The sequence below is a fragment of the Narcine bancroftii genome, chromosome 5 (genome assembly GCF_036971445.1).
Source record: "Narcine bancroftii isolate sNarBan1 chromosome 5, sNarBan1.hap1, whole genome shotgun sequence".
NCBI classification, from domain to species: Eukaryota; Metazoa; Chordata; class Chondrichthyes; order Torpediniformes; family Narcinidae; genus Narcine; species Narcine bancroftii.
In genome coordinates this window covers 241,334,345-241,359,909 of record NC_091473.1, presented here as the reverse complement: position 1 = coordinate 241,359,909, position 25,565 = coordinate 241,334,345, and the positions used below count along the sequence as shown (strand labels likewise).

Below are 25,565 nucleotides of genomic sequence, written 5' to 3'. Positions count from 1 at the left end.
AGCCAAGTCACAGCACGTTCGAAATAACAATATTTAATTGACCGTCGCTCGGAGCTAGCAGTTCGTTTCCTTAGCAACATGACTCAAAACGAAGCCGAGAAAGCATCTTAGGTGGGCAATATCGTCCGCATCCAACAGAGAACAGAGCACGGACTGATTAAACCAACCAAAAAACCCATTAAGAATGGGAGACAAGATGCTTCCAGCCCAAGAAGCTGCTAAGATTTATCATACTAATTATGTGAGGAATTCCAGAGCCATTGGTGTTCTCTGGGCGATCTTCACAATTTGTTTTGCCATTATAACCGTGATCATTTTTATTCAGCCTTACTGGATTGGCGACAGCATCAATACGCCCCAGGCTGGTTACTTTGGACTGTTTCATTACTGTATTGGCAACGGATTGACCAGGGAGCTGATCTGCAAAGGAAGTGCCCTAGATTTCGGGTCTATTCCTTCGGGAGCTTTCAAAACTGCCATGTTCTTCGTTGGCATCTCCATGCTTCTGATCATCGGCTGCCTCATTTGCTTCAGTCTCTTTTTCTTTTGCAACTCAGCCACTGTCTATAAAGTCTGCGCCTGGATGCAACTTGCCTCAGGTAAATTTCGGCCTCCTCGCGGCTGGACTGCACTATGGTTATTCTCGTGTTACTCCGGCGGAACCACCCTTCCTAACGACTGTTTCCAAGTTCGTATCTTTCTGCAGAAATCACTGTTTCTCCTCTGTTTGGGTATTAACAGCGATCCGGACGGTTGATCACCACCCTCATTTATTGCATTGAAATTTACAATCTATTTCTAAATGACATTATATCCATCACAGTAAGTTAAAAGTTGTTTATGTTTGACAATAGTCTACTCGAGGAATTCTTTGCAAAGTATAATCAATGATGGTGGTCAGGCTGCAGTTCTAAAGGATCTGTTGTTTTGGCTTCTTTAGTTAATCAATTATTGATGTCAGATAACTGGGCTCGCATTGCCTGGCAACTTGGCTTGTCCTGTATAACGCTGAGTTGCTCTTTGAAAGACAGTTGGATTATTTTATCCAAGCCCCATGTTATTACTGACTTTTCATTCAATATACATTCCAATACAACTGGGGATAAACCACTGCCATGAATATAATTGATCTGTAATCAATGATTAATGGGAATCTCTTCTGGAACATAAACATTCGAAGATTACAATTGGTTTTGATGAAACGCTCATGGCATTTGTGGAGGTTTCACCCTCATCCTCTCCCCATCCCTTTAATAAATTTAAAGTTGTCCCAACTTCATTGGAATTATTCTTTTCATTTCGTTCTCCTGTTGATAAGTGCATGGACACATCAACATTACTTTCCAGTAAAGCAGCATTTTTCCAGCATTTAAAGCAACAAGTCTCCACCAAATCCATTGCCATGCATGTGAAAGTACTTACAGTAGAAGCAACTAATTAAGACCCACACAGCATCTTACTGAAGTCTTGAACTTTTTTTGACAAAAAAAAATTACTGAAGCAATTACATGATACCGAGACTGCGCACACAAAATATTTAGTTTCAGGTAGAATCAAATACCCAGCAAATTCATCATGTAAAGTTGTAGTAAGACTTGAATGGAGTAGAATGGTGAATGGTTTAATACAAAATAGTAATAAAAAGAAAACATTTTTGAAGTTCCATTCCTAACAAAAAGCAATTTTTATAAAATTACTGCTCCATTCTTTCTCAAAAATGCGAAAAATAAGATTTAGTGCTGCAATTGTTGAGAGTTAAGTCATAACAGACGATGGGAAATAAATATTAGAGGTATTATAAGGGGCATTATGGGTAGCACATCCAATCTTTTGCCATTCTTTTCTCCAAATTGATGACTAAATACTAGTAAAATACACTGCCTCATTTCCCAGAGCAATTTTATAGCAAACATATTTTATATTGTTTATATGTGTTTGTGAGGTTTCTTATGTGGGTGACCTGAGGCATACTCTTCAAATCATAAAGCTAAACTTCCTATTTAATGTTTCTGTTGTGCAATTGACTGCATAATAATCTGGGCACAACTTTTATATGATGGTCCCTTAACAAGGAATTTTTTTAAAAATTCACACAAGGAATGTGGCCTTAACAGGCTGAGCCAGAATTTAATTGGTACTTCATCTTTCAGAACTAACCTAGAAGTTATCTGATATACAAGTGCCAGGAAAAGGAAGGTATGCGATCTTCAACTATACAGGATTTAGCTATCACCATCTAAGGTCCTCTTTGGTGCAAATAATCACACCTGGCATTCAGGTGGTTATCTGGGCTTTTCACCCATGACTCCATGGGTTCCTTGGAGTTCACTTAACTAGTGACCTGTCATGAATGCCCAATATCTGTCACTTTTCAGGAAGACACAACAGTGACTTCTAGAAAAGAATGAAATGGGTAAGGCTACTGGCCACCATCATGTCAGTCTTCTACAGGAGCTCGGTTGAAAGCTCCTGGCCAGCTGCATCACTATATAGTATTGTTACTGCAAATAAATGGATCAGAGGTCAATCCATAGGACCAGAAGAGTAGCAGAGAGGATCACTGGAGTTTTCCTTCCACCCATCAATGTGATCTACCGGGATTGTTGTCTCAATATGGCAGGTAAAATCATTGAAGACCCCTTTGACCTCTCACTTTCTTTCAGCTGCTCCCGTCGAGAGAGAGATAGAGCAGAGTCAGCACCACGAAACTGTGGAACAGTTTCTTCCCACACGCAGTGAGAATGCTGAGCTAACCATCTGAGACTCTCGTGTTCGTGAAACAAAATCTATCTATCTATTTATTTATTTATTTATGAAGACTTGTCCTCCATATATATTGTTTGTCTGTATGTGTGTTATGTCTGGTTGTGTGTCTGCCTGTTTCGCATAGAGGACCAGAGAACAGGTCAGGTTGTACTTGTGCAATCAGATGACAATAATTGGACTTGAAGAGAAAAGAACTGTGCTGAGGGGTTAAATGAGATATGACCACATAAATCCCATCATTTGTGCCAGTAACAATGAATTGGGCTGGAGGTACAATATTTTTATTGTGGACCAGTCACGGATGTGCCCATATTCAGAAATGAGAGCTAGGATAACAGCTCTTAGCAGAGCCATACTTTGCATCCATGAGTGACAATCACACTAAGCACCCCTCCTAACAGTGGAGGAGCACTTTATCATGGCTGCCTTAGCATTTGTTCTTTTCTTTTGTTTCACTGTTAATTCTGGTTCCATCACTACAAACTCCAGCATTTTCTGATTATATTTCCTATTTTCAACATCTGTGGCATTTTTCTGCTTTTCAACAAGATAAGTCTTTGCAGCTTTAACACAAACCACTTTGCACAAAGGCAATGGTTGCAAAGAGTTCTCAAAATGGAACCTTGTGTCGTGTAGGATATCTTGCAACACCCATAAGAAATGGAGATACAGTGAAGAGAACACTCTTTTTTTTATCACATCATAATAATATTCCTCCTTGTGGGATAGAGAAGGGAACTGAAAAGCTTGAGGTTGCTTGTTTGAAGGATTTTGCAAGAAATTAGATTGGCCTGAACAGGGACTCTTATTCTTATTCTTCAATCAATCCACTTTCTCCGTTGCCAGAGCAAAAGAACTTAAGAAATCAGAGTAGATGCAGATCATTTGTTTTTTGAACGTGATCTGCCATTCATCATGCCTCATCCTCTATCTCAACACCATTTTCCTGAGCTCTCATTATGTTAATTTCCCGTGATGTGTCCATCCCAGTTCTGAATACAATCAAAACTCCAAGCTTCCATAGTTTTACAGAGTAGAAAAACCATAGAGTTGCCAACGCTTAAGTGAAGAAATTTCCCCTCATTCTTGAACTGAGACTGTGACGCTTGGTTCTGGACTGTTCAGTGAGGCAAAAAAGAAAGTACCTGCCACTTGAGCCTTGAAATGAATGTGTAAATTTCAGTGAGACTTCTTCTGAATTCTAGAGAATGGATTATTTTTACTCAATCCCTTCCTGTGGAAAATCCTTCATCCTTAGAACTTGTGAGTCTTCCCTGTACCCCTAGGGATTGCATAACCTTTATTAAGTAAGGATACTCAAAACTGTACACAATGCTCCAAGTGTAACCTTGGCAAGTCTCCATTTAAATGCAGTATTAAAGGGGAACAAATCATTTGTCATTCTATTTGAGCATCTGTATTTTGTCTGACAACAACCTTGCAACCAATTGTCTTGATCAACTTAAACAAAGATATTATTCAGCCTCTAAGCAGTTAAAAATACCTTACTTTTCTGTTTTGTGCATCAAAGTTAATAACCATATTTGCGCACTTTATTCCATCTGCCATGTTCTCACCTACTCACTCAATTGCCAATGCATACATGAAACCTCTTACATCTTCCTTTCTGCTCACAAATCCCATAAACTTTATCTAATCAAACATGACATTTCCCTCCGCCAAGTTGTTGATTAAGCTCATGAATAGCTGTGGTGAGCATCAATCACTGCAGACTCCACTACTCACAGCACTGCAGCCAAAAAAATAATCTGTTCATTCCCATTGTTTTCTTCCTGTTAACCAATTTTCAATTGATGTCAGTGTATTGCCACCAACTGCATGAATCCTGACTTGGTGGCCAATGTCTTACCTGGACCCTCATCAAAAATCAAAATTCATCGGTTCCTCTTTATCTTTTCTACTCGTCACATCCTGAAGGTGCTTCTTGCACCACATTTTGTTCAAGTTCAAATTCGACAACCAATTTTTCCTGTGCATCCTAAAATGTTGGGTTTGTTCGTTTTAGCACAAACTATTGATGTTAATGTATTCAAACGTCAAATTTTAACAAATTGCTTATATTCTCTCTTTTGAAATATTTATTTCTCTTGTAATAATCTTCTACCTTCTGTCTTATGTAATAATATATTCTAGTTTTCCATTTTCCTTCACTTTCTGTTTAAATGCCCAAGTATACATTCATTTGCTATTGATTCAGCAATTTAGCAAGAGTTATCCACTAAATGTAGTCTTCCAAAGGCGCTATTTGCCTTGGCGAGTCTGTTGTCTATCTCATTGTCGATCCTTGCATCTGATGAAATGGTGCAGCCGTGATAGGTAAACTGGTTGACCGTTTTGAGTTTTGTGTGCCTGATGGAGATGTGGGGGAGCTGGTAGTCATGGTGGGGAGCTGGCTGATGGAGGACCTCCGTTTTCTTCAGGCTGACTTCCAGGCCAAACACTTTGGCAGTTTCCGCAAAGCGGGACGTCAAGCGCTGAAGAGCTGGCTCTGAATGGGCAACTAAAGCGGCATCGTCTGCAAAGAGTAGTTCACGGACAAGTTTCTCTTGTGTCTTGGTGTGAGCTTGCACAAAAGAGTCTGGAAAAACAGCCAACTGAAAAACCTCACAAAGATAAGCGTATACAGAGCCGTTGTCATACCCACACTCCTGTTCGGCTCCGAATCATGGGTCCTCTACCGGCACCACCTACGGCTCCTAGAACGCTTCCACCAGCGTTGTCTCCACTCCATCCTCAACATCCATTGGAGCGCTTACATCCCTAACGTCGAAGTACTCGAGATGGCAGAGGTCGACAGCATCGAGTCCACGCTGCTGAAGATCCAGCTGCGCTGGATGGGTCACGTCTCCAGAATGGAGGACGATCGCCTTCCCAAGATCGTGTTATATGGCGAGCTTTCCACTGGCCACCGTGACAGAGGTGCACCAAAGAAAAAGTACAAGGACTGCCTAAAGAAATCTCTTGGTGCCTGCCACATTGACCACCGCCAGTGGGCTGGTAACGCCTCAAACCGTGCATCTTGGCGCCTCACAGTTTGGCGGGCAGCAACCTCCTTTGAAGAAAACCGCAGAGCCCACCTGACTGACAAAAGGCAAAGGAGGAAAAACCCAACACCCAACCAACCAATTTTCCCCTGCAACCGCTGCAATCGTGTCTGCCTGTCCCGCATTGGACTTGTCAGCCACAAACGAGCCTGCAGCTGACGTGGACTTTTTACCCCCTCCATAAATCTTCGTCCGCGAAGCCAAGCCAAAGAAAGAATCCACTAAATGAATCACTGAAGACTTTAAAAGAATTTCAATTTGATTAACTACAGAGAGACAATCAAATCCTTGTGCTTTTAAAATTAAAGCTGTTTAAATATGCTTATTAGGTCTTGTAGCTTCAGGTTATGTCTGCAGATCTTATTCCAATAGAATGCAATTTATTGTAAATCTGTCATCATAGCAGTTTTAATATCTGTTTATTTAATTGTCATCTTATTGCATCCCAAGGCACATCACCAATATAGCCATTTTGTTGTTCTCATGGACAAGCAATAGCACATCATGAGAATATTGAGCACATTCAAATAAATGAGGTTTATTAGAACAGTAAAATAGCCAAGCACACTTTACAGGTAATTCACTGAAGGTAGAAAATTGATTTAATCTAACAATTATAATGATTAGGAACAAATGGATGAATAATTTCACTACAATTTCAACACAATTCATGACAAGTATAATTTTCTTCACAGCAGCTCTTAAAATTTAAGGGCATTCAACTTTAAAATGTTTCATTTGCATGTCAGTATGTTTCCAAAGGAAATTCAATTTGATAATTGTGATCAAGTACATTTTGGAAGCAAAAATAATGAGGTCATGTAATTTAATACATCTAGAATTTACCAAAAAGGTAATTTGTGAAATGTTAGTTATGAAGCTAACAGATGCTTGTTAAAAAAAAATCTCTTTATAGCGGGCTACTAGGAATGGACAAGCATTGTCGGGAACATTCAGGTCTTGTGAACTAATAAATGGTTTTCTTGGAACATAATGGTTTAATCTTAATGTACAAGATCACATAGCCTCAGGAACAAACATGGAACTTCGAACATTATAGGATAGTACAGGCCTTTTGGCCCATGGTGTTGTGCTGAGCGATACAAATCAACTCAACAAACTAAACCTTCCCCGCCAACCCTCTATTTTTCTTGCATCCATGTGCCTGTCTAAGAGTCTTTTAACTATCCCATCTGTACCAGCTTCCATCACCCCTGGCAATTCATTCGAAGCACTCACTACTCTCTGTGTAAAAAAACTTACCCCTGATGTCACCCTGAAAGTTTCCTCCCCTCACTGTGCACAGAGGTCCTCTGATGTTTGTTAATCTCACCCCAGTAAAAGGTGCCTTTCATAATGTTGTAGAAGATTGGAACATTTAGCAGAGAAAACAGGCCATTCAGCCCTTTTAGTCTCTGCCGAATTATTATTTTGCCTAGCCCTGCAGCCAGTCCATAGCCTTCCATATCTCTCCCAGGTAAGTACCTGCCCAAATCTTTCTTAAAAGTTAAAATTTAACCTACTTCCAGCACTTCAGCTGACAGCTCATTCCACACTCCCACTACTCTGTGTGAAGAAGTTCCCCCTAAAATTCCCTTAAACATTTCCCCTTTCACCCTTAACCCATGTCCTCTGGTTGGTATTTCATCTAACTAACCTCAGTGAAAAAATCTACTTGCATTTACTCTATCTATATTTTGTATACCTCTAACAATTCTCCCCTCATTCTTCTATGCTCCAGGGAACAAAGTCTTAACCTGTTTAACCTTTCCTTGTAACTCGGTCCTAGAGTCCAAGCAATATCCTAGTAAATCATCTCTGCACTCTTTCAATCTTATTGATATCTTTCCTGTGGTGAGGTGACCAAAACTGCACACAATATTCCAAATAAGTCTGGAGTGACCTCTATTAAGTCATCTCTCATTCTTCTTCACTCCAAAGAGAAAAGCCCTAGCTCTGTTAATATTGCCTCTTAAGACATATTCTCCAATCTGAGGAACATCCTGGTAAATCTCCTCTGTACTGTCTCCATAGCTTCCACATCCTTCCTGTAATGAGGTGGCCAGAACTGAACACAATATTCCAATTGTGGTCTGACCAGAGTTTTATAGAGCTGCAACATTACCTTACCGACTCTTGAACTCAATCCCCATCTAATGAAGGCCAGCATACTATAAGCCTTCTCAACTATCCTATCAACCTGCATGGCAAACTTGAGATACCTAGGGATTTTGTACCCCCCCCACACCCCCCCCCTCCCACTCCAAAGATCTATCTGTTCTTCCACACTGTTTAGAATCCTGCCATTAACCATTCAAGTTTGATCTTTCAAAATGCATCACTTCATACTTATCCGGATTGAACTCCATCTGCCACTTTAAGTGACTTAAAGTTTGGAGGAGAAGGATTAAAGCTAGGAAATAAAGAGTTCTGCTGATCCCAATTCGTCAAATTCTGCCATTAACTATAGAGTGGGGAGTGCCATTGGTGGGGAAGGGTTTCAATTTCAATAAGTTAAATTAAATTGTTAAATCAGAGTCCAAGTATGATTTTTTTTTGCAGTTACAATGGAAATAAGATGCAAATAAAGGAACAACTGGGGATTACAAGAGAGGGAACTAGTTTATTGTGTATTGTCACCTGTGGAGGAAGTTAGCTTTACACTCTAAAAGTCATTATACTTCGCCGCCATTTTAGATTTTAAAATTCATAGAACCATATGGTAGAAACAAAATAACAATTAATCATGACAATGGCCAAACTGTGCTTTAAGCATTTTAACATAATGGGCAAATCAAATCCATTTATAGTGGCTTCCTGCTATTCCATGAGGTGCTTGGTGGGTGGATGGGACTCTGCAACAACCAGTCACTCCGTGCTGTCCATCATGGACCCAGGCTATAGGGCGGCCCCTTTAGCCTCATTAATCCTTGTAGCTTTGTGGGTGGTGACATTCTTCATTAGAAGAAGAACTGCATGTTAAACAATCCTTAAACAGCAAACCAAGGAGAAAGTAGTGAGAATATTAAGTAGAGAAATTAGTTTAAAGTTGTGTGGAACATTCAAATATTAAAAACTGTTGTAATTACCACATTGTAATGAACTTGCCAAGGTAACGCAGGAGAAGGTGCTAAAAGAGTTACTGGACTGAATGCATGAATCAGAGAAATTTCTTTAACCAAAGGGTCATGAGTATATGGAACTTGTTGCCACAGATGGCGGAGGAAGTGAGGTCTTTGGGTGTATTTAAGACAGAAATTGACAGGTGTTTGATTAGTCAGGGCATCAGGGGTTACGAAAGAAGACTGGGGAAGTAGGGCTAAGTGATAAAGATCAGATCGTGATTAAATGGCAGAGCAGGCCTGATAGGCTGATTGGCCTACTTCTGCTCTTATATCTTGTGATCTGGTGAATCAAGGGAGATCATTATCAAAAAAAAGCCCAGGGTTCTAGAAAAGACTGGTCTGAGTCAATAAGTAATCACAGGAATGATATTTTAGCCTCAGGCAATACTAGAACGGTGATCTGTCCTATTAAATCTAAAGGAGAGTTCAGGAGAAATTTATTTAATAGAGAGAGGTTAGGGGGAATCATCAGTCATCTTTCTCAAATTATTATTTTAATAAATGGATTTGTAATTAGAAAATTCAAGTTGAACTTTAAAATATTGACACAGTTCAATGTGGTTGTCATTGCCCATTACTGGATAGCTGACCGCAAGAAAATTGTTTAAGTTTACAGAACAAGTTCCAATACCAACCAGACATGAAATCTACTATATATATAATGAGGCCTGTCAAGTATTGAATGAATTACTAGAATAATGTATTAGAATTGTATTCCTTATCAGTAAAAACAATCAACATAGTCCTTTTTAGCATTTCTGTTGTCTTAAGTGAATCATCAATAGGTAAAGCAATAGATTAGGAATGTCAAAGATTTGGAGCAAGGATGGAAGAGGTTTACCGAAATACTACCACTGTTTTATTAATAGACTGGAGATTCTATAGTTACTCTCCTTGGAACAGGGGAGGTTTCAAACAGATCTGATAGAAGTTTTTAAAATATATGATGCCCATTGCAAGATTACACAGAGGAAACCTTTTGCCATTGATGGAGGAGTCATGAAATGATGGAGATGGAATAAGAATGGCTAGCAAAAATAAAAGCCCCAAAAGCCTTCAGAAATCAAAGTATTGAGTATAGATGTTATGGTAAAGTTATACAAGACATTGATGAGGTCACATTTGGAGTCTTGATTGCAGTTTTCATCACTACAGAAAAGATGTCAATAAAGTTTGGAGGAGTGCAGAGATTTACTAGGATGTAACACAGGAACTGAGTTGTAGGGAAAGGTTAAACGGGTTGGGACTTTATTTCTGGTAGCATAGAAGAATGAGGGGAGATATGATAGAAGTATTTAAAATCATGATGGGTATAGGCAATATAGATGGGTTTTTTCCACTGAAAGTAGGTGAGATATATAATCGAGAGGACATGGGTTAAGGGTGAAAGGGGAAAGTTAAGGGGGATCATGAGGGGGAACTTCTTCACACAGAGAGTGGTGGGAGTGTGGAATAAGCTGCCAGTTGAAATACTGAATGTGGACTCAATTTTAACTTTTAAGAAGAATTTGGATAGGTACATGGATGGGAGAGGTATGGACTGGATACAAAATCAGTAGGACAAAGCAGATTAATCGTTCGACACAGACTATAAGTGCTGAAGGACTTATGTCTGTGCTGTGATATGGTTCTATGATGCAAGGAAAGATTTTTTTAATGGCATAAACCATCTTTAGTTAGGCTATACGATACACATGCACAGAGGCAGATTCAAAAGGGAGCTGGTTAGGTATCTGAAGTGAAAGAATTTGCAGGCCATGAGGAGAGAACTGAGAAGAGGGATTACTTGCATTGATTTAAGGTAGAGGAAATGTCCTCTTTCCAATCTATAATTGTTCTGTAACCCTGTGGTTAAAAATATTGCTTTGAAAGGTTCATCATGACTTCCTTGTTTTTGTACTCCTAACTTCTATTTATAAATCTTCAGATCCTAAATACGTTTTAACCCACTTTTTTAACTTGCCTTCACATTTCCATTGGGCTATGTGGATATACCTCCAGATGTCTGTGCTCCTTGGTACTTCTTTTAAAATTATGCCCTCCACTCCATCTCTTCTCATTTTTGTTTTGAATAAAATTTTGATTTTATCAACAAACAGTACCATCACAGATAAATAATTAAATGTAATTAATCATTGATACATGGTCCAAATACAGCCCCTATCTGCCCACCCCAACAAAACCCTAAATAAATGAAGAAAAGAAACACGAAGAAAGGAAAAAAAAGGACAGAAAAAAGAAGAGAGAAGGAAGAAAAGGAAAGAAAAAGGAGCTTCTGAGATCTGGAATCCAATTCAACAGAAAAGGGCGGCCCAATTATTTTTGTCTAGATCTCAATAACAGGAAGAAAAATGAAGAAAAATAAAAAGAATAAATATTCAACCCTACACTTAGAAGGTCAGGTTCCCATACCTGCAAAAAAAAATGTATTATTCCTTAAATTGTAAGTGATTTTCTCCAGGGTAACACAACTATTTATTTCAGTATTCAAATGGGCTATTTCCAAGAGAAAATCAGACTTCCATGTAACTGCAATATGTATCCTGGCCAATGAAATTTTAAGAAACTCTAATTGGTACTTAGACAGCCTCATTTTAGGTCTTACGTCCACAATATTTCCTAAGACAAACAATTCTGGACTTAGAGGCAATTGTTTCTCAATAATTTGTTTTAGGAAAACTTAAATTTTCCCAAAAGGGTTTCAATTTGGAACATGACCAGGTAGAATGTAAGAAAGTACCTGTTTTTTCCCTGCATCTAAAACATATATCATAAAAAATTAGAGTCTAATTTACATAATTTTTGTGGGGTAATGCAAAAAATTATACTGCACCAGCCTATATCTTACACGAAATGCATTGGTCATACAGTCATGACATAAATTTGACCAGATCTTATCATCAATACTAATATTCAAATCTGATTCCCAACTTTGTTTTGATCTATGTAACTCCCATTTAGGAGTACCCAATTGAAGTAAAGAATATATAAATGATGTGAATTTCTTTGTGTTCCCCTTTCGAATTAGAATCTCCATTTCATTGCACTCTGGTAACATCATAGTCTGTCCTAATTCTTCTCTGAGAAAAGTTCTTAATTGAAAGTAATAAAAGATTGTATTATTATAGATATCGTATTTATTTTTTAATTGTTCAAATGACATTAATTGCCCTTGTACATAACAATCTTCTACATATCTGATCCCATCTCTTCTCATTCTTCATATGAAATTATAATGTTCGTTGTCCTCTTATCCATCCATTCTATTGCTTCTCTATTCTTCCTTGATACTGTTACCTATTACCATCCTTCTCAGTTTAGCAAACCTCAGGAGAATTATTGACAATAGCAACATCTTGCATCTGTCAGTGATATGATCAAGTGGGCAATCATTTTTATACTCATTAATCAAAAATTCAATGATTCCAATAAAAAGAAATATATATTTTTGATTTTATATTTAGTCAATTCCCTTAATGTTTTTCAGCGATCAGGGGCAGAATATATTTTTATTCTCATTTATGTAACTTTAGATTAAGGACACGAAGTACTGAATGGCCTTTTGTGCCAAAAATCTTCTAAAGGTCACAGACAGAAAGAGCATTGGGTGCCATATTTGCATACTGAATGAGGCAGGATATTTCCAGCTATAGGGTCTTTATAAAAACACTCTAAATGTAAATGCCAGCCATTACAGTTAGATTTTCCAGTAATAACCTATAACTGCAATATTAGATTGTAGACAGATTTTAGACAATATTGCATCTACTTAATTCCCTGACAAGTAAACTTAATTCAGATGTGAAAGTTTATGTGTATTTGATGTTATTTGCATATTTCAGAAGCTTTTTTTTTGACATGAGAAGATTTTGATTTGCAAGTTGTTTTAGTATAGGCTTATAGGCTTAGTATGATAATTCTCCTGTGCCTAAATTGGAAGCTTCTGCAGTTCATCATTTAGGGTTATATTTTATTGCAATGCTGACAGAGCACGGCATCAGAGATAGCATCTTCCTTGTGTGATGTTATAACACCATCCATCACTAGGTTATCCAGGTCCTCTGACACCGTTTAAAAGAGAGTGGAGTAACTACCATGTCCTGGCTAATGGTGTTTCTTCAAACATAGCAGAGGGACTGGCTATTATCCCTGCTGTTGGTGGTTTATGAAAGGTTGATCTCTATGTCTGCTTGTGTCAGATTTTCAAAGTAATTTTTCACTTTGAAGTGCTCAGACATTGAACAGAACATATGAATTAAATTATCATTGTTTTATCCACACAAACATGAGAGATGGAAAAAGATCTTGTGGGGTTCTATAGAATTATTAGAAATATTTAACAGAACAGTTACAGGTTTCCAGAAAAAGATTGACCTGATTACTCATTATCCTATTATTTGGCTCTGAATCAACATTAACAAAAAACTGTCAGGTTTATTTATTCCTTCAAAAATATGTTGGCCATTGAATAGGGCTATGTCAATCAGTTTTTTTTTAAACAGAATTATTTGTAAAACTCTGTCATTTATAGTTGAAACAGCTTTTGAATAAACATTCATAGATTTAATCTGTTGCCTTTACAATTTTTGAAGAAACAAATTGAATATAAAAATATACTGTTCCTTCTGTAACTCTCTTACAATTTTCTTGTGTACTGATTAGCAGAAAGGAATTGGTGATTTAGAGCTAAGATAAGAGTAGCTTACAGCTTTATAATTAAATCTTAATAACTTTTGAAATTATGCTTTAGAAATTTGAACACAGAGCACAATATTTCAACATGATGGATGACAGGTCAATAAATATTGTAACTCCAGGGAGACTTAAAATGGCTTGGTGGGATCCATACCTACTCAATATTTTATCCATTAAAGAAGCTCAAAAGTAAAAACACAAGGCTGGAGAAACTCAGCAGGTCAACCTGCTGAGATAAAGATACATAACCGACGTATCAGGCTTGAGCCGTTCATCAAGGTACCTTTGCTATCTTTGCGATATAAAGGACACTGATTGACCAGCTAAGTTTCTCCAGTGTTGTGTTTTTACTTCAACCATGGTGCCTGCAGACTTTTGTGTTTTACCCAAGAAGCTCAGGTGTCAGGTTTCTACATTTTCAATTATCTGTGCTTTTAACATAACAGGTAGCATGCAGCAATTTGAACTTCTTGATGAACATTCAATATTTAGTAATAAGATATGGTAATCAAATAAGATGACTATAAACTTCAGAAATATCTCTTTCCATCTAATTCTCCCACGCAATAGGAACATGATATTGACTTTAATTTACAAGGCTATAAAAAGAACTGCAATTATTTCATGGCAATTACACCAATTTAAAAGTGTTTAAGAATTGATTGGATTCATGCATCAATGCTCATAATGCTTAGATGCACTGATTTGCATTTTCAATGATATGAATGTAGAACAGAAGTTTTCATTCTTTATTAAACTAATGCTTTAACCAATGCATATAATCAAGCTGCATCTGATTTGACAGTAAGTGAAGATGGCACAGATGATTCAGAATGGAAAATGTTTCACATTGCATTCTTAATGACCCTTAACTCATCGAACACAATGCTGGGAAAATATGGAACTACAGTGTCCTCCATAATGATTGGGACAAAGACATTTTTTTGCTTAAATGTAAAGCTGTGGAGCACAGGGAAAAGTTAAGGGTAAAAAGTATCTTTGTTCCAAACAGTAATGGAGGGCACTGTATGTTCCAACGCTAATCCTCATAAAATATTATTTTGCTTTATTCATTTAAAGTGTTAATTCAATTTACATTTTAATCTCCTTTATTGGTCCTCCCACTCTGCCCAATTTTGACTGACTAATTTTGTTCCCTAGTATCTCCCAACAGACTGGTCTAAAGGGTTGTTACCTTCCTGCACAGCACCTTATGCGATTTAATTGCATGTTCTCGTTTCAAGAATGGCCAAAGGCAACACTTCATGTGAATTCTGCCAATTAGGCACTCCTTTTGGTGTGATTGGTATCCAGATTATGTTTGATACAGACAAAGTAGAAATCAGATTTGTTTTATACAGTAATTATGCAATACAGTAACATTTGTACATGTTGAAGACTGTTCCTGAAAGTAAAACATTGAAAGTGTATGAAATCTGGAAAAAAAAACATCGCTGAAAGTAGTCAGCAGGTCAGACAGCGTTATGAAGAGACAAGTAGAATGAATATTTCAGGTCAGTGATCTTTCATAAAGTTCTGAAACTCACTCATAAACAATTTCTTTCTTTGGCTTGGCTTCGCGGACGAAGATTTATGGAGGGGGTAAAAGTCCACGTCAGCTGCAGGCTCGTTTGTGGCTGACAAGTCCGATGCGGGACAGGCAGACACGGTTGCAGCGGTTGCAGGGGAAAATTGGTTGGTTGGGGTTGGGTGTTGGGTTTTTCCCCCTTTGCCTTTTGTCAGTGAGGTGGGCTCTGCGGTCTTCTTCAAAGGAGGTAGCTGCCCGCCAAACTGTGAGGCGCCAAGATGCACGGTTGGAGGCGATATCAACCCACTGGCGGTGGTCAATGGGGCAGGCACCAAGAGATTTCTTTAGGCAGTCCTTGTACCTTTTCTTTGGTGCACCTCTGTCACGGTGGCCAGTGGAGAGCTCGCCATATAACACGATCTTGGGAAGGCGATGGTCCTCCATTCTGGAGACGTGACCCACCCAGCACAGCTGGATCTTCAACAGTGTGGACTCGATGCTGTCGAACATGGAAAATTGCATGAAAAATGTCAAACTGAATTACTGAGCATCTCCTTGCTATTCAAAGTCAATTCATTCAGAGATAAAAATGGGTTCAGTCTCAAATAATTGAAATGATTAGCAATACACCACCATAAACATGATGTTTGTAACAACCCAATCCATTTTATACATTATATATATATATATATATATATATTATATATATATATATATATGTGTGTGTGTGTGTGTATATATATATATATTATATATATATATATATGTATGTGTGTATATATATATATATTATATATATATATGTATGTGTGTATATATATATATATTTTTTTTTAATTTATTTTTTATTTATCTCTCTCTCTCTCTCTCTCTCTCTCTCTCTCTCTCTCTCTCTCTCTCTCTCTCTCTCTCTCTCTCTCTCTCTCTCTCACAAAAGATATCCTGTTCCTAGCCAGTACATACAATGCAATGTTTTGGCCTGATTTTATGTACTGTGGCCACATTGATTTTAGTGTGGGATAGTGCAATGGAAGATTGATACAGATATTTGTATTAGCTTATCATAGCATCTTTAACAATATTCAGATGATTAGATGTTTTGAAAAACTATTCCCAGGCAGTTAATTACTTTCATGAACAGTGGCCATTGATGCAAAACCAGAGAGCATTTTGCTTACAGCATCCTACACACAGTGACAGAATGAATCATTAGTTGACTTTTTGGATGGAGAAGTGGGCAGTTAATTCCACTCAACGGATTTCACTTAGCCTTAAAGAAATATAGTTAGCTTTTAATGCTCACGGAGAAAGAAAAAAATAGTTAGACATTGATAATTGTAACTCTTACATTAGTTTAAAGCAAAACACTACAAATATTGGAAAAGGTAATTCATAGAAAGAGAAGAAACTTATTTCCAATATGTTGTTTTCATTTTAAGTGACTTGGATGTGGGTTGCTTTTCGTAAGCGAACAATTATTGATGATTTGAAAATGGCAGCAGATACACCATAATGAATGCTGATTGTGGTAATTCTTTGTGACAGCTAAACTGTGAAGATTATCTAATAATAGTTGTGTGCATGCTGGTTGGCGATTTCAACATATTAGATTGGATAATATTTATTTGGTTGCACTGTTACAATCATTATTTGTTCTTCTGCAATCATGGAAAGCAAACTATTCAGTGAATTACTACATATTCTATGCTTTCTCCAGACATGTTAACTAAAAATGGGTAGAGAAATCATCTCTGATGCTAATTAGTTAATAGAAAAGCCAATGTGACGCTCCTCTTACACATTGAGGCATTATAACAGTTGAATTCTGCCAAGAGAAAGCAAAAGAGTTATTACCGTTCCATCTTCCCAGGTCTTTCTTTATCCTGAAGGTTTTCTTGTAATTAGTATTCTATAAATCAATATTTTATAACAATCTAATGTGATCAGACATCAATGCTGGTGTTTGGAAAAATGAGGGTAAAATTGCAGCATCAAGCACTCATTCAGAATATAGAACTGTACACCACAGGAATATTCTCTTCAGCCCATAATGTCTGCACCAGACGTAATGCTAATCTAAACTACTGCTCGAACATCAATTGTATTTCCTCCCTGTGATTATCTAAAAGCCTCTAAAATACTATTGTGTCTGCTTTCACCATTACCCTTGGTAGCCCATTTGCCATGGTATTATTTGCTTGGAGCAGGTAAATCCTCCAATGAATCTAAAGGTACCTTCAGCAAAAAATGGTGGCTCCTCTATATTTGGAGGTAACACAGATCAATCGTGAATGGCTTTCCTTCCCTCATGGCACCTCCAGTATCTCCACCAAAACAATGTCACGTCTGCAAAAAGTAATGAGAGTTTTATATCTGTGTGACATGATCTGCTGATTTTTGTGTTTCAAAGGTACCTCCCAAAATCAATCGAAATCACATCTGATATCAAAGAAAAGGGTCAAGCTATAATTTACTTATCTGAAATCTAACAAAATGATACAGATTGAAAAGAAAACTCCATCTGGATGGGGAACTAATGCATATTTGTAACTGATGGATTTGCTGAATAATCTGGAAATCAACGTCAGAACCATTTGCGGGAGGAGAGAAGGAAACAAAGTCAGCAAGTCACACCAACTAGTTTTCTTGTTAAAGTGTTGCGGCTCTGGCTGTCCTTCATTTTAATCCAATTTTCAGTTAAATCATCAGATAGTGAGAAGTGACCACGCTGTAATATTTTTGGTCAATACACAAGATACCCCTTCCTGCAGAATTTTACGTATGACCATCCTAGTTTCATTTTCTCTCTTTTTTTTTTACACCCCTTGTAAATATATGCTGATGTTGGTGACAACTTCCAGGATGGAATGTCCACAAGTCCTGGTAACAACTTAAAAAAAAAAACAATTACAGTGCGGCTCCATGGAAGAATGCAAAATTAGGTCAGTGACTTTAGACAACTTTCCCCTTTAATTGGACAAAGGAGGCAAACCGTGGCATCTGCTCCTCCAACCTGCACAGGATTATTTAACTAGCAGAGACTAGCAATCGAAGCTGGGGCCAACTGTTTTGTGCAAATGGATGCTCCTCATACACAATGTAAACAATCCCTGAAATATCTCGAACCGCAAAAAGCAACAGTTTAGAAATAAAATATAAATCAAGGATGACCTGGAAGTTGCAAGTATATTTTTCCTCACTTTTAGTAATAATTATCATTTCACCCTGTTAATAAAATGCTCCTTTGCTAAAGATAATTACAACACAGGTGCTGATGGGTCTTTATGGAGCTACATTTAACTCCTTTCTGATATTCTCTAACAAACATGTTTGCAAAATCATTTGGCTGTGTAATATCTATGATGTTTTAAATACTATTTTGCATAAGCCATATCATGGACAAATTAAGAAAAATACACTGTGAATGTACTTACCATTAATACTGGAGGAATTAAAGCTATTCAACAAAAGTTCACCATTATCCCTCTCTTCAAAATGACAGCCCGAATAATAATTATTTTCTCGATGTGGTATCCAAATTTCTGCTCATTCTTTTAATGGTGACATCATGAGAGAAAATAAGCTGATAGGAGTTATGAAGCTCAGTTACATGAGGGAATATAATTAAGATCATTTAATAACCATATTAAGTCAGTACTCCATACATTCCAGCCTCCTCTTTCAGATAATTTATCAGAAAGAATCAAAACATAAATAACTATCAATGTGTTGGTAATTTAAGAAGCAACTCCTTGAAGAAATACAAAATTAATTAATTTCTTACAAAGCAAAAGTCTAATATAAAAGTGTCCTGTGAGAAAATCTGTTCTTGTCATGTTTACCGAATATTCCTCGTCACTTTGTAATGTTTAGCTGGATACTTTAGCCTGGATATTTGATGGCACTGTTGTCATTTTCCCAGAACAAAAAGGGAATCTATTGATTTGCTATCATGGCGATGTTTGATGGCTCATTATATATAACTGGGAAGCCAATATTTACTAAAGCTGATGCTGAAGCTATGACTTAAAGTAATACAACTATTTGCGTATGCAAGAACCTAATGCCCATTCAAAATTTGGTTTGGTTTGGCTTAAGTCATTTGTATTCAGGGTCATTATGTCAACGTGATGCTTATCAGCAGTACACTAAAAAGGTATGATTTTTGAAAAGAAACTTTATTGAATTTGGAGCCTCAGTTGCAAAATCACTCATAAGTTCAAAGCATTCTCACTGACTCATAATTGTCTACTCCATCTAACAACTTACCAGTTGTGATAGCCTCTCCCTTCCCATTTGTAGGGTGAATTGTGAAGAATCATGTGGCCTTTCCATCTGGAACCTGGTGGGACTGTGGATTATGAGGATAATGTGACCTCTCTGCGATCCATATTCCCGCTAGTTGAGGGTTGACTTGCCAATCAAGGGTTAGATCTGCCCAAAGGTGAGGCTGATGCGAGATTGGTCCTCACAGGTCACGGAGATGAGTCTTGCATTGAAAAGGTCGAGCATGTGCAGTCTCTGCCCTTTCTCCCTTTGTTTATTGCTGTTGCATGGAGACCATCACTGAACTCCAGGCTACAGACCATAGGCTGTATGGCTGAATGCAATGAGTCCATCCCAGATCCTGAGCCATGGGAAAGGCAGGAGACCAGGCTCATTTGACACACTTGTTAGTTGAAAATAATTTACTGTTTGTTAGTGTGCTGTGCCTGCTAGAGATAGAGTGAGTTGATGGTACGTAGTGTTTAACCCTCTCATCCCCACTTGGGAGTTGAGAATGTTTAATAGTGATTTATTCACACCTGATGCATAGTTATTTATCTATTATTTCTGTGTATGTCTTTGTTAGTTGTGATCATTGCTGAACTCCTGGTTGCAAGATATGGGCAGCTCTGGAGAGGTGACTCAGTGGGCCTTTTCTGGATCCTGAGCTGTGCGTGGTGGGTCCTGAAGAAGTTAAATCCTTCTTTTCTTGGTGCCTGTGTGCTGTGTACGTTTGTGCGAGGGTCTACCTTTTTGTGAGTTCCCCTGTGCATAAATAAAGCCCATTGCTTGTTGATAAAACATATCCATCTTTGATTTTCTTTGTACCCATTGAACCTACTCTTGAACACACCATTGCTTCACTCCTGTCCCTTGCTTTGCTGCCTGTGAATCACCTTTTCATTCAAAACACACCAAAAATCCACTGCTGGTCAGAATTTAAATCGTCCTTGGCAGAAGTTCTTTAGGGATATGCAACTCACTGACATTTTATATACGAGATTTAGGGCCCAAAAGAGGCAAATCCATTAGGTTCCTATTCCACAGAAGAGCAGAATTTTACCTTTTTATAATTAAAGCAAGATTTTCTGCTGAATAAAGTTTGCCAGAGAGGAGATTAATTAGATTCCACTCCCTTATTAATATGCTGTGACAAGGCCCCTATAAAGAATGCACACTCAGGAGCCCTGTGTATACCAGATGGCAAGGGAAACACAAAAGCACGTTATCACATCCACGACTTGGTCCGTGAATCCAATTCATTAGTGTAATTGCTTAAAGGAGCACAGGTTTACTTCACAGTTCATGAAACATTCATTCACACTTTTGTTGGTGTAGGAGAACAAGGAGACATCACAAAGTGAAGTGGAGCATGAATTTCAGAAGAAAAAAAAATCACCCTGTGTACATATGGTCTTACGGGGATTTAGTGCAGGAAACCTAGCATTTAGCAATCATTTTATGGACAAGTCTGAATTAGATATAAAAAAATCTAAAATATGACTGCTCTGAAGAAATATCAGTGGTGAGAAATGTGATCTATGTTTCTCTCTCCACTAAAGCTGCTTGAGCTGATGAAGCATTTCTGTTTGTACTTTTGAATTAGATTGAATCTCTACATCTGCTGAATTCTCATTTAGGATAGCATTCGATGGTGTTTGTTATATGGAGACATTCTAAAACAGTCTTGGTCTTGTATACTTAAGAAATTGTACAGATTGTTTTCTGAAACTTTATAAACAACAAAGAATGTAATGCTTCAAGTTGTTTTACTCTAGAGATAGCTTGTTCTTTGTTCTTTGTTTTCTCAGATGTGAAATATTTCATGTTATGATAAATTCTTAAAAACTTTCTTAATAAGAATAAAAAGACAAAATCTAATATGCTAGACATTCCCTGAAGAAGCTTCAGTTTATTGGATTGGTAGAATGCACTCATTAAATGTATTGAAGGATTACAATATGGATATGGGGTGCGGGGGCAGGGGGGGTTGCTTGAGTTATGTTTTTCCCAATTTGAAGGAAGGAAGTTTGCATCAAAGCTATTCAAATTGCATTTGGAGAGTTCATCCTTTTTCAGGTTCTGGGAGGCACATTTTCTTGACTTTCTGTCATATAAACATTGGAAGCAAAGTTATGTCAGAAACACAAGGATCTGGATCCTTTGTACTCTGGATCCAAAAAGGGACTGCCAATGTTATGTGTCATCTGTCTGTGGTGTCTTTTACTTCAGTCAACAACCCTGTGTTCTTGTGTACTTAAACTGAAAATGCAAAGACGACTTTTAGTTGCTGGAGTAGATACCAAATGGTAGAAATATTCTGAGTTTGCTCTTGGACAATTCTATTTAACTGCGTACCTCATTTCTCTGCTCGGCAAGCCATTCTTATGCAGCACCTAAATCGGTTACAGGTTTGTGTGGCAGTACAATATTAGTCAACCTGATATACCAGCAGTAAACTTTTGATTTGATTGAAAATTAAGGTTTTTGCAGTATTTATTATCTATCTGGATATCTTGAAAATGCAGTCAATAATTACATCGAGTAAAATACATACTAATTTTAATTGATTTTCACAATTACAGCTAAAGCCCAAGTAATCTCTTAAAACCAAATCTTGATAAGACCATTAATTTCAATCTGGCATGTAACTCTCTTTTTGAGGAGTGCTCCAGTACCTGATTAAATTGGATTTTGTTGATCACAATCCAGCAGACCATTCAAAATCATTGAGAATGGAATGGTGGACGACTCATTAATCAAGAGATATTATGCCAGAGACCTGATCCTTACAAAAGCTTCCAGGAGATGTTTGATATCTGATTGCTCTGGTAACATTGCCATTTTATGAAATTAATTCTGGGAAAGAATCCTTGTACACAATGTCATTTTGAATTGCACATATTGTAGCTTCTGCTCTGAGAACACAATCTTTCACGATCACAGTTCTTGCCAAGGAAACACTGTTAATCTGAAGCACGTTCACCAGCTCTTCTTATTTACCACCGCCTTATTAGATTGCTCAGCCCCACAACATGCACCACCACAACAATGCCCCACCTATGGAAAATCTGTAATAAGTGCAAAGGGAAGCACTGTGCAAAGCAATGTCTTTCCAAAGGAAAATAAAACAGAAGTGAAAGCGTGCACACTGTACGCTCTATAGAAGAAACTGCCTTCAGTGATATAATTTTTGTTGGTAGTGCAGAAAACAGACACTGAACTGCCAAGCTTGAACAGAGTTGAGCAGGATAAGTGGACTGTGCCATTATGTACAAATGGCATAAATATTCCTTTCAAGCTTGTCATAGAGCAAAAGTTAATTTGATCTGTGAGCACGACATCAGGGCAAGGAAGAAAAGCCATACATCTATGGCAATCCTGTACAGCACAAAGTCTACAATTGATAGAGCATCGACACGAAAGGTGCATGTAAACTCAAGGATAAAGAGCACAACCTCAGGTTCACAGTAGTCCCCGAAGGATATGAATCATTACTGGGTGACAAAGCATGTGAAAATTTAAGTCTATTCAAGAGGGTGTGCACACTAAGGAAACCTATTGTGTTAGCTGACATGTTATCCAGGGCAACGACGCAGAGTGAAGTACACAATGAGAGTTCCACAGAGACAGATGTGAATCTCCATGTGAGCCTGATCACTGAATCCCTTCCCATATCTGACATGACATCCAAGTGGATGAAAGTTAAAACAGAAAAGGACACAGTTCTACAGAAGACCTTCAAGATGACCTAGAGGTGAATGTCAGCCATACTACAACATCTGAGCTGACCTGAATGTTGTCAGTGGGCTTCCACTCAGACAAAGCAGACAAAAAATGCTGAAAAGGGTGCACGAGGGTTATCCTGGAATGGAAAAATGCACGAGGAGGGCCAGAACTGCTGTTTATTGGCCAGGGCATCGTTATTGAATGAAGATCAACTGGGACCAATGCCTGAAGAGGGCGCAGAAAATCAGTGAACTGGTGCGGACTCGAAAGGCCAACATGGCCTGTTTCCGCTCCGTAAATGGTTGTATATGGTGACATTGACAGAATGGTTTCAAGCTGTGAGACCTGTTTGAAACATCACCCAAAGCAAACAATGGAAGGCATGATAATAACTGACTTATCAGCAGAACCATGGCAGAAAGTTGGGAGTGATATATGTTACACATGGATGGAAATAATTACTTTCTGGTTATTGATTATCTATCGAACTATCCTGAGATTGTGCTGCTTTCTAATATGTTTGCTGTTTGTATGATCAAATATATGAAATCAATCTTTGGAAGACATGGAATTCCTCAAATTGTCTACAATGGCCCATACTTTGCAGAAGAGTATGATTTTGAACATGTGACTTCAAGTCTTCTTCATCCACAGTCAAATGGTAGAGCAAAGAAAGAGTTCTCATAATTAAATAGTTGTTCAAGGAAGCGCTAGACAGTGGCTCAGATCCTATTGAGCTCTATTGAGTGAGAACTACGCCACTTGAACATGGCATGTCACCCGCTGAGCTTCTGATAGGACGTAGACTACACACCACACTTCCCCATTGTGCAGACTCAAACAAAAACAGATGTCGAATGGAAACAATGGAGGCAAAAAGCAAACTATGACAAGTCTGCAAGAAGCTTATGGCCACTGGCACAACATGACACAGTGAGACTCAGGGATTCCAACACTTGGCGAAAAAAGGCTACTGTTTGGGAGAAAATAGATCCAGAACTTTGTCAGAACAGAGGATGGCAAATACTGAAAAGGAATCAAAAAATTCTGTTAAAAAAGCAAGAGACACTGCAGAAACAGACAAATGGAGAAGACCCAGCCTACACAGCAACAGTGGGAACACCACCAGTGTAAAACAGTAGTGGACCAGCAGAGCCAACACAAGCACCTGTGTTATCAAAGCACCTGACAGACTGAATCTCTGAAAGAAAAAAGAACGGCACACTTAAAAAGTTTGTGCTGCTGATGTTGTGTTTACATTGGTGTTGAACTTTAAATTGAAATGAATACTGTATTAGTGTGTCATGTTGTTAGATTAAACATCTCAAGGAAAGGGGATGTAATGATGGTGTGCTAGTGATCCTCCGGACCACTAGAGGGAGTCGAGACTAATTTGTTTCAGCTTGTTTGGTTCAAGATGAATGTCTCCACATGGTCATGAGTTTTATAGCTAATATAGTTGTTTTAAAATAACCCACGTCTCTTTATTACAATAAAAAAAAGCATCACAAAGCTCAAGCATGATGCTCATCTTTAGATGTTGAGCTGAATTTTAATTAAAGCAAATCAATCAGGTGGGACAAGCTGTGAGCAATAAACATGACAGTGCTTGACAATCTGCCGTGAGTTAGGATGAAAGAATACAACTTTTATAAATTAGGTTTATTCTACAAAATGAGTGCAATGTTTAACGAGAGCTTATTTTCATCATCCACATACTGAGTACCTTCAACATTGAGCAAATCTCTTAATTTTGCAGAAGATTGCTTTGACCTCAAGTCCTACTTGGTGGACATGAGCAGCTAGGCTTGTATAAGATTCTTGTGTGTAAATAGATTCCCACATTTCTTACATTAGTGCTCCAAAACAGTTACTCTCATTAAAACTCATCAGGACATCTTGATAAGGGTACAAAAGATGCTGTAGAAATGTTGTTATATTCATAAACCCAAGTTTCAAGAATCTGTGTTCAAAAAATATTGCCCAGATTGACACAAAAGATACTGTAGAAATGTTGTTATATTCGTAGACCCAAGTTTCAAGAATCTCTGTTCAAAAAATATTGCCCAGACTGACACAAAAGATGCTGTAGAAATGTTGTTATATTCGTAGACCCAAGTTTCAAGAATCTGTGTTCAAAAAATATTGCCCAGACTGACACAAAAGATGCTGTAGAAATGTTGTTATATTCGTAGACCCAAGTTTCAAGAATCTGTGTTCAAAAAATATTGCCCAGACTGACACAAAAGATGCTGTAGAAATGTTGTTATATTCGTAGACCCAAGTTTCAAGAATCTCTGTTCAAAAAATATTGCCCAGACTGACAATAAAATTCCTTCCTAGAAGTGGGGAGGGGGAGGAGGGATCCTGGTGATACTAAGCAAAATGGAA

At 37.9% G+C, this 25,565-nt stretch overlaps 1 protein-coding gene across 1 annotated transcript in view; it reads left to right on the top strand.

Moving 5' to 3' along the window:
- Positions 1-109: 109 nt before the first annotated feature.
- The window catches only part of LOC138762957 (LHFPL tetraspan subfamily member 5 protein-like), a 90,439-nt gene continuing 64,983 nt past the window's right edge, over positions 110-25,565 (top strand). Inside the window, exon 1 of the mRNA XM_069936453.1 lies at positions 110-599. Within this exon, the coding sequence (XP_069792554.1) occupies positions 185-599 (415 nt within the window). The 5' untranslated portion in view covers positions 110-184. The remainder of the gene's footprint in view (positions 600-25,565) is intronic.